This window comes from Ammospiza caudacuta, chromosome 3 (assembly GCF_027887145.1).
Source record: "Ammospiza caudacuta isolate bAmmCau1 chromosome 3, bAmmCau1.pri, whole genome shotgun sequence".
NCBI lineage: Eukaryota > Metazoa > Chordata > Aves > Passeriformes > Passerellidae > Ammospiza > Ammospiza caudacuta.
In genome coordinates, this window is record NC_080595.1 from 104,505,678 (window position 1) to 104,520,880 (window position 15,203).

At 34.5% G+C, this 15,203-nt stretch overlaps 1 protein-coding gene across 6 annotated transcripts in view; it reads right to left on the reverse strand.

The window, feature by feature from the left end:
* The window catches only part of MAP3K7 (mitogen-activated protein kinase kinase kinase 7), a 45,620-nt gene that overhangs the window by 8,892 nt on the left and 21,525 nt on the right, over positions 1 to 15,203 (reverse strand). The window contains exons 8-14 of one of the 6 annotated variants that reach the window (XM_058801084.1): positions 14,642 to 14,772; positions 14,137 to 14,218; positions 12,806 to 12,957; positions 12,040 to 12,199; positions 9,623 to 9,661; positions 9,380 to 9,460; positions 3,105 to 3,169 (exon numbers count right to left, since the gene is read on the reverse strand). In XM_058801084.1, coding sequence (XP_058657067.1) covers positions 3,105 to 3,169; positions 9,380 to 9,460; positions 9,623 to 9,661; positions 12,040 to 12,199; positions 12,806 to 12,957; positions 14,137 to 14,218; positions 14,642 to 14,772 — 710 coding nt within the window. Of the gene's footprint in view, positions 1 to 3,104; positions 3,173 to 9,379; positions 9,461 to 9,622; positions 9,662 to 12,039; positions 12,200 to 12,805; positions 12,958 to 14,136; positions 14,219 to 14,641; positions 14,773 to 15,203 lie in introns of all 6 variants that reach the window. The other 5 variants (XM_058801083.1, XM_058801087.1, XM_058801085.1 and 2 more) reach the window with 5 other exon arrangements.

Consider the following 15,203-nt stretch of genomic DNA (forward strand, 5'->3'; position numbering starts at 1 on the left):
TCTCAGTATCCATATAAAACATGACATTTTGTAAACACTGCATGCAGTATTAATGGCAATTTGCTGTGTTACTTGAAATCCCCCAAAATATTAGTCGTTGCAGTTAAGAGACTGCACATGTTTCTATGTTGGAAAGGTGTTTAGACAAGAGCAACAGCACCAGATAGAGGACACACTAAAATGTTTTAAAGTGCATGTACAGAGAAATAGGCAGAAAAAACAATTCCATTCCAAAAAAAAGAAATTGACAGAGTATCACAGTATATAGACAGAAACAAATGAAAATGTAGCATTTGATTTTAGAAGGGACAGTTGCATCAGTGATGCTTATGTCACTTGCAGTAAGGACCAGTCTAAGGTCACCAAGTGCTAAAATCTGTGAAAATTCAGACCTGAACATGTGTTCTCAACACCAAATCACTCTAACAGCTGATCCAAAGATGGAAAACCCTTGACCTACCAAATTTCCTATCTAAACTGTTGATGCTGAGCAGTAAAACCCTCTGCAAAGCACTATTATTGTCTGCTGTTGAGAATACCAGTAAGAGCAATGCTGTTAAGCACCTTAAGTGTCTCAACAACATAAACATAGTAATTGTCAGCCATACAAGCCACACGAAGAGCACACAGACATAAAACAGACATAAAATCATAAAACATACAAGGTGGTCAAATGAAAACAGACAAACAGGTAACAGGACCAAGAGTCTTGGACTACCCCTTTCAGGTAAGCACCCATATATAAAAATATTAATTAATAATATATACCTATATTTATTTATATACAAGCCTGGTGTTTTCCTTCACCTTAAGAAAAATTCCATTCTGAATTGGAAAAACCTTTCTAATTAAAAACCTGTAGTAGCAACAGAAACCATTTTCTATAGATACAGCAGCAATTTTCAAGAAAAATACATTCAGTAAAAATATTTCTGATCAGTTTTACTGTGTCAAATAGTTAAAAGCCAGAGAAGAGGCACCGTGGCAATCCTTCCATTTTGAGTGGGATAGGGCCTTTCATGGCCTGGGTGAGGGAGCAGAGGGGCCATGGCTGCTTGGTGAAGAAGGCTGTGCCTCAGAGTGGGTGTAAGGGAGAATGGAATGCGGGGAAGAAGATGTTTGCAGTGAAGGGAGAGAGGGGAAGGGGATTTTCGCATTAGAAAGGATACCCTAGATATGGTATAGTGCATATGGGGAGATTGGATAAACTCACCAGAGCTATATCACTCAGATGTTTTTTCTGCTTTGCCTCATAGATTGCTTATATGGATAGTAGCAAAAAATTTTAAATAAAAAATCAAGGCACTGAGGTCCAGATGTATAGAAACCCATAAAGATTAATCTTAAGTCTTTAGCCATAATTACATTGTGCTCTGTTTCTTCATTGTTTTCCAATTTTTTTTAATATACAAGCATGTGTACATCAAAAGTTAGCATTAGTTTCAGCAGACTCCTCTATCTCTCTTCCCATCAAAAAGGAGATAAAAATTCATTATTTGTTTATATGGTCAGTGTAAAAATATCTTTGAAACTGCCTTTTTCATGCGTGTTAAAATATTATGTTTTCCAGATTTTACCATGTTTCCAAAGAAACTGCAGGATAGCAACAGACAATTGTAATTCTTCCACTTACGTTTCCAATATGTACACTATCAAAAGTATGAAAGTAAAATATCACTCTGGTACTTCTATAGACCCACAGGAGATATTGGTGAGGTAAACATAAAACAAAATTTCTATATCATTCTGTTCACAACGACAATTTAGCTAGAACACCCATACAGGCAGTAGAACAGCTTTCAAATAAAGATTATAATAATAGTTATTAAGATATGAAGGAAACGATGAAAATTTGAAATATCAACCATTCATTAAAATCAACAGAATGAAAACTTTTAAATAAAAAAGCTCTAATTAAATACATTCATACATCGATCAGCACAATTTGGTATAACTGATGTATTGTCACTTAATTTTTTCCCTCAAGTCTTGCATAATTATAATTCTACAATTAAATGAATAGGCTAAATTAGTTCCTAAATTTTGCAGATTAATTTCTTTCTAACAAACCTGTCTTCTCTGAAGATATTAAAATATATTGTGTAGACTTGTTATCTTCTGATAAATGTACACAGTAAATTTACTAATACCTACAGGCTTGATGAGGTTTCTGTGGCTTTCATACTCCATGGAATTAAAGAAAAATCAAAGGCTATTTTCCTGACAATTACACCCCCCAAGAATTACCACCCATTTTATATTATTGTAGTAGGCTGCTTAATAAGGAAACCTGATTAACCTGATCAATATGCTAAGCACCAGTATCCCACACTCAAATAATAGTAGGAATCTCAAAATTGCCAATTCACACTAAGGACCAAATAGCCTCTGTGAATTGTTGAAGCAATTAAAAACACAAAATAACCACATCTGAAAAAAACACATTAGCTATACTTTTCTCATTTAAAACTGAAATGAAACTAGGAGCATGTTATGTAGCATACCACTGTCTCTGTTTCCATGGCATTTACAATACCAGTCAAATAGCGATGTTATTATAAAATATCTTTTTGAAATAGTATTCTTTTAAAACAAAACTTTTTGACAACACCCTGCTGTAAATATTTCACAAGAAATAGAGAGATATCTCTGTAATTTACTATTCAGAATTCAGAAATTGATAATAAGTAACATTTATTATACTGATGCACATGCTTTTTATTTTCGTGCAGAAAGTGAGTCTATATATAACTGTTTTACACAATAAGTAGTAATTACAATTATTTCCTACATACAGAAAGATGAAAAGGCTTTCCTGTGTAACATGTGCCCTCAGTCAAAATGAACAGTACACAAAAAAACATGTGCACATAAAAGTGGTAAATACTGCATAAGCTGTACAGAAAATGCTTCTCATCTAGAGCTCATTCACAGCTACTCTCATGGAATCTCATTTCAGTGCAATACAAACAACACTACAGTCTGCCAAGCTTCCACATCATTTCTATGAAAGCATCAAAGGTGAAGATTTCCAGATCAGTTCCCCAGTACAGATTTGGTGCTGACTTTACTGAAAGGCAAAGAAGAGATGAGAAGGACATTACCTGACTGGACTCTGTTCCAGCAACACTAAGATCTTGAATGGATCTGCGCCTCTGCTGTCCGTTTCCTGCTGGGAAAAAAACAAAACAAAAACAAACCAGTGAAATATATTCAGAATAAAATAAGAAGGGTGCGACTGTTGCAGAGGAGCTTGGAATTTGTACAAATCCACAGAGACAAAGTGAGAGAGGGGGAGAGACAGCTGCAAAATTTTAACTCAAAACATGCTGGCCTGTCAACAAAAAGTATACCCTAATACAATAACCACTCCTACCACATGAATAGCTGCTGCACTCTACTCCACCATCTTCTGTCACATGTATTTGGTCAGGCTTAGTACTTGGGGCAGGAGCTGATGACGACATCTATTTCAAGTGCGTTACGTTATGGGGATTTCTAAAAGCTAAACCACAAAGATAACAGGCTGCCAGCTTTAACCTGTTGCTCTTTGGCTTGCTCAAGGAACACAGCAAGGACTCCTGCCTGCGTGACGTTCCCCTCAAGAAAAGTAAGAAGTGAAAGCGCTTCTTTCTGCTCTCCTGTCTCCTTCAGGGGAACGAAACTGTGTCCTGTTCTCATGCTCTAAGAAGTGTGAAAAGGGGACCGTTCAACTAAATCACATCTCACCATCAACCTACGAAGCACAATGCTGTAATCTTTTCCTCTTCTCCTTCCACCTGTTCTCAATTATCCACCAGTGACAGCTACATAAAACAGTTTAAATTTTAGCACTGACAAGCAATCAAAGGCATTTTCAGGAAACAAAATCTCCTTAAAAATAAAAGGAGATTATGCAACAGAATCTCCCTGACTACTTTGATTTTTATTACAGTGATTGTTTATATTATCTCTTGAGAGCAAGTCAGCTGTCCTAAAGGAAACACCAAAATGTCCCCAGTAACAGCTGACAATGCTCAAAATTCTTGCTCTTAGCTCTGCATTACGTAACTCTGCTACTGGAGGGGAGCATCTGAAACATGTACTGCAGCCATGGCAGCCCCTCGCCCAGCAGCCCCACACTCAGCCACCAACAGCTCACTCAAAGCCCTGCAAAAGGCATCACATTGCTGACCTTTTAGATACTTCTCATTCAGCATAATTCCCACGACTCCAAGCCTATCCTGACACATGTTTTGAATTGCAACAGTTACTACAAAAATGTAAGACTATTTAATATTAACTGATATATTTGATAAGCCTTTAAGTTTTTAAATATATGTATTATTACACATAGGAGCACACTACCACAAAATAGCAATACAAAATGCTTAGTGTCACTTTATCAATTTGTCATGATGTTTTAAAATTTATAGAAGGTACTTTAAGAAACAACCATATAAGAAAGTCAAGCAGGATTCTAAAACAGGAATATACTTTTTGGTCTGACTACAAACGGATTTGAATTGCAACTGTTCTGTGGTCTTGGTATTTTGCTTCCGAAATTCAGGGAAAGTATATACTTACCTAAGCAACAACAGCTAAGTTTGTTTAATGCTTTCATATGGGGATCTTGTGAATTACAAATCTATGTCAAAATGTCTGAACTTGTTCATTTGCAGTGAACTTTTTCTCTACGCAATTGTTTAACAAACAAGATTATACATTTAATAGAATTCTGTGCTGTGGATACTTCATCTGGCTGCCACAGCTCATCTCAATATGCAACATATGTGCAATCCACCCACAACTGATACAAAATTATGTGCACATTTCATTCAACAACATTGTTATAAAATTAGCTCAGCTGAAATAGGCTTGCAAAAATATCTGAAATTCTCATTTCAGATTAGCAACATTTGTGAATTTAAAGAACCCAGCGCATGTGTTGCTGAAATATTAGAACATGGCTGCCAAAATGTTAAAATAATCAGGGTGGGGTGCAAGAAAGAAAAGAAAATGCCTTGCGGGAAGTGAAGGGGTGGGGGGGAAAGAGGGGCCAAAACTACTGTTGTAAAAAATGAACACCTTTAAATGAAATATCTTCAAGTTAGTAGCATGAGGAAGAGCAAGCTCAACTAGGCAATGCCATTTTAATTAGTATAATACTGCAGACATCTGGCAAATAGCTTCAACAAGGCAGAAACAGACTACGAATCAACAAATACTTATTGCTCCAGATTCAATATAAATTTCAATTGAAAAATACGCTGTACAACACAACAAAAAATATTTATTTGAAAAGCTCATGGGTACTTCTATATGCTTTCCTCTCCCAGTTTTGATCTTGTTCTTACCTCTATGTCTATTTAAAAATATTTTTTCCTCATTATAAAACTAAGAGATTTGTACATGGACAGAAGTTAATCCACAGTAACTTGATGCACAGTGTCAGGCTTTTGGTGGTTTACAGGATTTTAAGATTAAAAAGCAAAAGTCACAAATATACTTCATGGCCTCAGAACAACCCATTTCACACAGTGTTGTTTATTTTCTAAAATTAAATTCTAAAGGAACAGGAAACTTCCATCACGTCCTGCCCCACATACTCTAGGCAAAAATAAACTGTACAACTTACTAAGCTTTTGATCACCGCCCCCACCCAGCCGCCAAATATCCAGACCAGCTATGACCTCTTCTCCCTGCCCTTTAGCAGATACTTGCATCTCCTTTTACACTTTCTTATTTACTCACAGTCCTCTCTCTTCCTTACACACCTACAGGGCTCAAGCCTCTCTCACAGTGCAGGATGATTAAGTGACTGCAACACTGCTGTAAGACATTTTGAAGAAGTTAAAACATTGATCTGAATTCCAGATGAATTAAGTGATCTGGGAAGACAAGAGTGGGATTTCTGGCATACATTGATTTTAAAAGTAGATAGAAAAGCTACAGACCTACAGCATCCATAATTCCTATCTACCTTCTAAAGACCCTCTACAAAATGTGTCTATCTTGAGTAATCATTTATGCAGCATCAATGCTATAAAAATTGTAATGCTGTGGCAGTTTCAGATGACAAAATTACAAAGCCAAATGCACACATGCCAAATGCACGAGATGTCTAACATTGCCAGTGAAGAGAAGGCTGTACTTGCAGGTATATTTGCTAGATGCTGCTTGAATGGTTTCTACCAAAAAAGTACACAAACTAGAATTCAGATTTTTTTTTTTGTTTCTTTAAACATAAGGATACTTAAACTTTTTGGACTTATTAGGGTTTTTTATATATAAATATGCATATAAAAATAAAGTTGGTGCTTATAACCTGTACTATAAATACTATAAATGAAAAAAAAAGAACTGATATAGCACTAGGCTGGTTACATGATACCACCACTGCAAACTCATTTGCTAAGCTGTTACACAAAGGAGGAATTTTTTGACCCATCTTTCAGTTTTTAAGTTTTGTAAGCTAGTAACACAAAATACCATCTTAAATGAACAAATAGCTCACTTCACTCTTACAGTACTTACTTAGAAAGAAGAGCAAATATATTCTAAAAACTTTCCCTTCTGACAATATTTTACCTTTAATTGATAAAGTATGTATTTTACGACCTTGGAAGCATAATCAGTTCATGGACGAAATGCAGTTGAGGCAACACATTATGAAAACCCCCAATGATAGCAGATGTAGCACTCATACTTCCAAAATAGCCCTGCCCAAAGCAGCTGACTCACGGTAACATGCCTGCCTGGTGCTTCCCCTCTCTGGGCAGCAGCTGCTGTGCCATGTGCTCAGCACAACTCCAGGCAGCAGCAGCACAGACCGGCGCTTGTGCGGCTCCAAGGACAGGAACGAGCTGCTCGCCCCACCGAGGGACGCGCCCGGGGAAATCTGCAGGAGCTGGGTCTGTGGCAGAAGCAGCATGGAACGTAACTGGGTGGGATTGAGATGGCAGTAACAGTTTGGGGGGCTTGGAAGCTTAGGGGGCTAGAAAGTGAAAAGTGTGTTCAGAGGCCAGAACTGAGAGCTTTGTGCTGAAAGAGTAAAGAAAGGAAAGAAATGAGAACTATACAGATGAATGTAATTAGTTTACTGGGCAGATGATCATGTTCTGTCATGTAATGATTAATCTCATTTTTTTCTGGCTTTGGGATTATTACTGGAAAGCTGTTCTGACAACCGGAAAATTTTCAATATAAAGCCCAGATTTATTTGCAGACAATTTACATATTTTTTCAGTAGTGCCAATACTGTCTTTTAGCTTAAGAAGTCATCTCTTCCTAGTTTTTAGCAGCAGAAGATTCATCTATAGAAAATAATTATTCATTCTCAGCTTTCACTTTGTGAGCTAAAAAAAGTCATGCTTTCAGATTTGTTTTTATACTCACTATATCCCTCATATCCTAGTAACTCTTCTTCATATTATCTGAGTGCATGTATGTTTCTTTTATATGGCTGACCAGAAGAGTATGTTCAACTCCTGATTCACACTCAACAAGGGCCAGTAATAGTGTCAGTGCTTCTTTATTTTTCCTAGAAATGCACCTTAAGATTTCACAGTTTTTCACAACTACATTAAATTCGTGGCTCATACTACCTAGAATTAACCTGCATGCATGTGCTATGATCTCACGTCATCTTATTAATAGAAATTGTTGTTAGTGCATGACCCTGGATTTTACCTTATTTCTATTCAGTCACAGCAAAATTCTTCCTATGTGATATTCTAATCCTCCTCTTAATGAATAGTTGCTTCTGATAAAGCATTAACTCAAACTCATTTCACTTAAATACTTTAGGAATAAATTTTGAGAAAACTCCTTAATATGCTTGCTCCAACCCTATACCTTTTTTTATTTTGACAGGTTTCTATTTCTTTCACATGTATTCCAAATTCTTGAAATTCCCATCCTGTCAAGTTCAATTAAAATCGACCAGGTGAAGAATTTTTAATGACTGCCTCTGCCTAAGAAACCAATAGACTGGTACAATACAATTTGTTTTGTGAAAACAACATCGTATTTTATTTCACTGACTTCTTCATTATTGCTTAAAAGTTTCAAAGCTTCTTGGAAGCCTCATGTTTTTATGGACAGACAGTGAGTGTATGGAGACAAGAGGCACTCATTAGCTTCTAGAGCTTATTTACCAGGCTCTCATCATGAGTTAACACTGAAACTGGACAGATGTCTTTACTTTCGCTTTCCTTCTTTCTCAGGATTTCGTTTATGTCAGTGCAGGCCAGGACTGCTTGAGAGTTACAGTGGAAAGCTACTCTAGTAAACTTTCTTGCCAATTTGTTAGCCGCAGTACCAAAGAGGTTTGATTTTTCTGGGTGTTATTGCTCTTTGGAATCTACTTTCTCATATTCTGTATTTTTACTATAACCTTCAATAAAGTTATTTGAAAGAAACCTTTGTACAAAATTATCTTTTGCATTCAACTTTTTAATACCTAACAATATCAAGATATACAAGGAAACTTCCTCAGATGACAGAAATTTAGAAGAGGAGGGCCATGGTTTTAAGTGGATTCCTAGATACTTTCACTCACATTTCCTCATTTTCTGCTCCTGACATATCACGCTGAAGTGACTTGCATACTGTTAATGGTATGCCTATCACAGTTTGGGATTGATTATACTTATTTTTAGGCTTTGAGAAGTATGAAATGAAAGAAAGAAAAATGTCATTCTACTAACTAAAAAAAAAGACTTGGAATACATGAGAATTATTCATTAAATTCTCAAATGATATTCCCATCCATGGTGCCTGATTATATTAATTTTTTTCCTATCAAAAGCCTCTCCTAGTAATTTTAGTTGGCATTAACTTAAACACAACAGTAAAACCTCATGCACACACATTTTAGCCCTTGAAAAGTGTACTCAAATAAAAGAATTACACAGACTAAGTGTTAATGTTTTAATCACAAATATAACATGGATTTAAAGTTCTGTACATCATTTATCTTAGGTTTTCTTTCCACTATGATCTGATTAAAAATGGGAGCCTAAACACAACAAAGATCAGGGCAAAACAATTACCTAGACAGGAATTTTTCAACTCAGTTCCATTTTCACCAAATGAGGTACTGTAATCCAAGACTGCATATATAGTTTTCCTCTATAAGAATACTCTGAACATCAAGATCTTAAGGGAAAACATCCTTTATGAGTAGAAGTAAATGTGAATTAGAAGACTGAACAATTTACTGATAAAAGTAAGTTTGTAATAAAATATCATGCTCCTCTTTACTGATGCATTATGAAAAAGTTAGTGGGATAATTTCTGGGCCTGCCCTAAAGCAACTGGAGCAAGAAGTATTTCAGCAGTCTGATCATTATTCCGGCATCTTTACCAACTGACCCGTTCACCTGGTCTGCGATACCTGGTATGATGATCTCAGGGACATCCAGAATGTTGCCAAATGAAGCAGTTTTACGATGGCCTCGTTTAGGCTTGGAATAGGCTGAAAAAATACACATATACAATACACATGCAAAACACTAAAACGGCAAGAGCAAAATTATTAAATTCCTAATACTGCATTTTTCATATATTTGGTTAAACTAGAGTTCATGCAAAAATGTGTCATGCAGAATAAACTGCATTGCCTTCCACTCATGCTTACACATAGTAAAGCAACTGTTAAAAAGCAAAAAATGCAGAACTAGCCATCATTACAACACAGTGTAATTAGTTATAGTTAGCAACACAAAAGTCAAACACAGAAAGCAGCATGGCAACACAGAAGGGAAAACCAAATGTAATTATCCAAACAGAAAACAAATTAAATTATTTCAATTCACCTATACATTCAGAAAAAAAAAAACAAAACAACTTGACTGCCTGAACATAACTAACATTTTCTCTTTAGTGTTAGGCACAAACTACTTTATTAAAAAGTCTAATAGCTAGGTATTTCTGCTTCTTTAAATCACCTCCTTTTAAAGGAAATCTTATCTATCTCTGAAAAAATATTTACTTTTACTACATTTGACAATCATTCCTGCCAGTTACTCTTTTGTCCTTCCAGTGAAGATTTTTTGTTTTGAAAACTGGATATAACTATCAGCTTTTAAATTTTTGAATAATGTTCAAGAAACATTATACACCTTGAAATAAAATCTAATTGTACTTTTTTTTTTATTTTACCACTTCTGTAGTTTAAGATAAATAGTTCCTATTTAGAGAAAAATCTGAATGCATCTCCAGAGGGTAGAATATTGTAGCATACCTGTCTCAGTAAGTGATGGTGATGTGCATTACATGATTTACTCTTACAATTAATCCAGAGGACGATGGAACAAGATTAAATCATTTTCAACTTGATTTAACAACAGCCCAATCCTCACCCAGCCATGCAATTTTTTTCAGGTTCACAGCATACTATTTCTGTCACATGGTTAACAAGATTAAAAAAAGAAACCAATACAGTGCTGTTTCACCTCTTTTTGAAAAAGTTATGGTCAGATGTGCTTGACCTAATTTCTCATAGTCCAGTACTGCATGAAGTGATTTCCCAAAAATTATCCAAAGACCCCCAAACCAAAAATTGTATGTTTGATATGTACTTTTATTTCAAGAAAAAGAAACCCTTCAGTCATAACAAAAACCACGAAAAAGCCCTTAGATTATTCCGAATAGTAATTATTATTTCAGAGCAATGTACTTAAAGAAGACAAACTAGGAAAATTAAAAACTCTTACAAAGGAGGGCCAGGCTATCTCTGATAATGTCAATAAGTTACATTAAGAATGTCAGTGACCAAAGTAAGTCCTGACACGTTTTAAAATAAAACCAGCACAGTGTTATTACCAGGTAAGTACACAGCTGCCTTCTGTGTTAAGAAACCTTTATAGATATTCAGGGTGAGATGTGCTACACAGTCATCCAGTCAAAGACTGACAATACAATAGACAGATTTTGAAATAAGGCTTTAAAATAAAAAAATTAAAGTAAAAAAAAAAAAAAGGGGCAAGATAAATATTATTTCAGTACCTCAATATTTAATAAAACAAGATCCTGGAGTAACCATAACACAATGAAGAACAAAAATGAAATAGCCATGATGCACAAGAAAGCCAGAATTTGGATGTGTAATTTCTTACTAATTGCAGCTACTCAACTACCCTAATTTTAATACTGGTATAAAAGTACACAAACAGCTAAATAACCCTGAACTAACCAAAGTAATTTTGTTTAATTATTTAAATCTGTGCTTATATATCATAACACAAAAAACTTTCACATATGGAACTTAAAACCTGAAGTTTACATATATTAACAAACAGTACCTTTGATGAAGAAAAGAGACAAGAAAGTGTTTGTCAAGTGTACGCATTTTTATTAATTCACTCTTCTGGGATGAATCAAGATTGCTTTCACCACAAAATTATGTATTTATACTTACAGATAAATTCTAATTCTCTCAATGATTAAAGGTTTAGAGATGACAGTTTATATCTGAAGGAAACCTGGCAAAACACCTGTAGCTTGTTTTTATCAAAAGACAACAATGCTTTCTTAACCTGGTGAATAAAATGTAATTATGTTTCTCATTTTGAAATCTGTCACAGTGGATTTTACACTTATTTGGGAACATGAACTTTAAACCTGCCTTTTAATTTCAAAAGTATTATAGAGCCAACCCTGAAGAACATGTTATTATATAAATAATTATGCTAGCAGAGATGAAATAACACTATTTCAGATAAAAAGGAGAAAGTTGTGCATTTGGAATAGGACTGATATTTAGAAGTCTCATAACGCTTTTTTAAAAAAGGTAAAAATCTAATTCAACAAAATCTCTAAAACTTTTTAAATACTCAATTAAAATACTCAGTCTTGCTGAGTGTATAACCATAAATAAAGGCATTTTCCCCCCACAATTAATAAAGGATAATCAAGACTACAGGAAAACTTTAAGTATTTTCATATAGCTACTGTTGTCAATTTTGTGTAAGACTACGCATGTTTTACATTTTTCTTCCTCCTTTATTTCCTTCCAGTTCTTTAGTCTACTCCCCAAACATAATTAAATTTTACCTGTGATGGAAGCTATTCTTGCTTCTATTTCAGACATGTCAGCGCTCATCCTTTTGGCTTCTCCGGAAACAAGAGCGGACGGTGGTCGTGCGCGAACATCCGACAAGCTCTCAACGCTGCTCCCACGGGATGGGGGCAAACTCAAACGGCCAGGGTCACCCTGTTTAACAGTCACACCTTGTGAAAAGAAAATTCTGCACAAGCCCCTCCATAGTATGCACCAGTATGTTTCTACAGTATGCATTTTCAAAGGGACAAGATTTAAAATTCATAACACAATAAATGGCAATAATTGGTATAAACAAATGAAATATCTGCAGCTTTGAAAACAATCTAACTTCACACAGATAAAAAAATCAGAAGAATTAGGCCAATATTGTCATAAGAGAATCTTTGTATTTTTGCATTCTGCTTGAATTCTACTTCAAAATTCACCTAAAATGTTTAATCCCTTCATGTCATACTAGTATTTTGATTATAAATCAAGGCAACAATTTTCAAACATACTTTTTAAATCTAACAAATCCCTTTAAATACATTGGAGACGTATTTAAAGGGATTTATTAGATTAAAATTAGAGCCTTCCAGTTTACCTTTTTGGCACTGTACAACATTTTTCTGTCCCTTTTCTTCTATATTCTTCTCCTATAACTAACTGGATTCAATTTTGCACTATTTTGAATGAGGACACATGTTTCAAAACAGACACAACACTTAGGTCTACCCATTTTTTTACTACGGTTCAAAATTGCACCCGTTGGCTTACCGGCTGCTTGGCTGTATTTTTGATTTGCTGTGCCAATTTTGATTCTAAACGTTTAATAGTGTCATTGGTAGAAGCTCCTTGGAAGTCACTTGGCTCCATGTTAGCATCGCTTTTGTTACTTGTGTTTGTAGAAGTGATGTCCATGAATGAACCTAGAAAGCAGTAACAAGGAAAAGCATTTGAGAATGTCCACTAAAAATACTGAAGTGCATCTCTTCACAGCAAAGCTCTCAGATGTCTAACTTGCCTTTAAAGCAACACTTTAAAAAACTTTTAATGAAAGACAAGTAGCAAGACTGCTACAGATCAATTAGTATAAGAAGCAAGAGGAGTGAAAAAAGGATATGTATCTAAATAGTATGATAACATTCTGAAGTCAATCTTTACCTTTCTTTGAAATTTTTAGGGTAGCTGTTATATTAACAACATAACAGCAACCTCATTCACAATTAATGACAAAGACCATCATTAACTACAGAGCAGCCCAAACACCTGAAAAATATCAGCCAATATCTATTCATGGTTTGATGTAATAAATTGACTTAAAATCATGTGCTGAGAGGTGAAGAAAAACTACTAAAGTTAGTGAAATGCTAAAGCTGCAAATATATTTTTAATATAAAGATCACTAAGCTGCAAAGTAGTCAGTAAAGCTTTATCGAAAATAGCAGCAATTTCTTTGGTGATAGAAAATAATTTAACCAAGCAGAGGAAGCTGGAGACATGTAAAATAAAAAACTACCTAAGTGGAAAAAAATGTACTCTAAACAATGAGAAAACTAACTGATTTTTTACTATTATTAAAAAAAGGATTTCTTTGAGGGCAAAACTACCTGAAAATCTAGCCCCCATTTTGTTCCATCCAATGAAATTTCTAGTGATTTTTCTTGTACTTATTTTAAATTACTGTATTTACATGCAACTTATCATAAAACAAATGCAAGTTTGAATCGTGGAGATTGCAACTTAAATCAGATGCAGCTTTCAAGAATAGTGAAACATTTTAAATTCACAACTCCTAAACATTACATATGAGTAAAAGAGTGTCAATTGCTAGCAAAATACATGGGGAAAAAACGGAGACATTAAACCCGGCATTTGGAGACAGCTTTTATTATAAGCTTTTTCTTCATTACAAGTTCACTTCAGCAAAACCATTTGACTGAGAACACTAAGTATGAGGTATTAACAAAATAAATGGAGTCTGCTGATGTTTAAGATTTTGGAAGTATTTTCCATTTTGAGTTCAAAATCAATGTAAGAACATGCTTTACAATCTATCTGCATCATTTCATGTTGCTGTTCTTTTTCTCTAACTTATACAAATGTACCTGTGCTAGTGGCAGAGTTGCTTTGGCCTTCATCTGAATACTGACAAGGATATTGCAGAGGTTCATCAGCTCCTGGAAAGTACTGTGAAAAACCAGTAATTATTTAATTAAAAAGTAATTACAATTGTTTTAAAACCATTTAAATAGTACCTCATAATTTATAAGTGTAAATGATATATTACATTTATAATAATTTATTTAGGAGATAAGTAAATGTGATTATTTTTAATAATGTAATACATTAGATACACCTATGACTTTGTTTATTTTCTCAAATCTATTATGAGTTATTATACTCCTTCAAAGAGGAAATATAAACATATATATATGTATATAAGATTAATTATTTCCCTTCAATAATTTGGTAATATTTGTCAAAACAGAGAGGCAAAAGAAAACACGCAAGCCCACCTTTGGAGTGGGACGAAAAGCATACTTTTTGTACATTAATTTTCCTTCTTAATAGTTTAAGAAATGCTTAAAATACTTAAATAAATTTTTATACCCGCATCAAGTGTGTCATTATTTTAACAATTTCCTCCATGGATGGCCGTTGTGAGGGATCCTTGGACCAACAACGGGTCATCAAACTCTCAATTGGTTTAGGTAAATTTTTGATCAGTGGTGGCCGAGTACCTGCAATTGAAATTAGAAAACACTTTTAAACATACTCTAAAACAACTGAAGGTGTCTGATCTTGCTCCAGTATTTTGCTATATAAATAAAGGAAAATGCAGAACTAATAGTAATATGGATGAAATGGCTTGTACTTAATTTTCTCTCTTACAAATAAAAAACTGACAAGAAAAGTTCCTTTGCACTACACAGCAGCAGTAGAAAAAAAATCAAACTTTTCCTTCAGTACAAGTTTGAATACATTCACTGACTGACAAAATACAACATATTACAAAGGCTAATGAAATGTTACTTCTTTCTGAAGAATAAAGTTCTAGGCCAAATTAGAAAGCAAGTAATAACAGTCTTTGGTTCCTAATGCTGTATTCACAAGAAAAAAAAAAACAAAAACAAAAAAAACCCCAAAAAAACCCCAAACAAACAAAAAACAG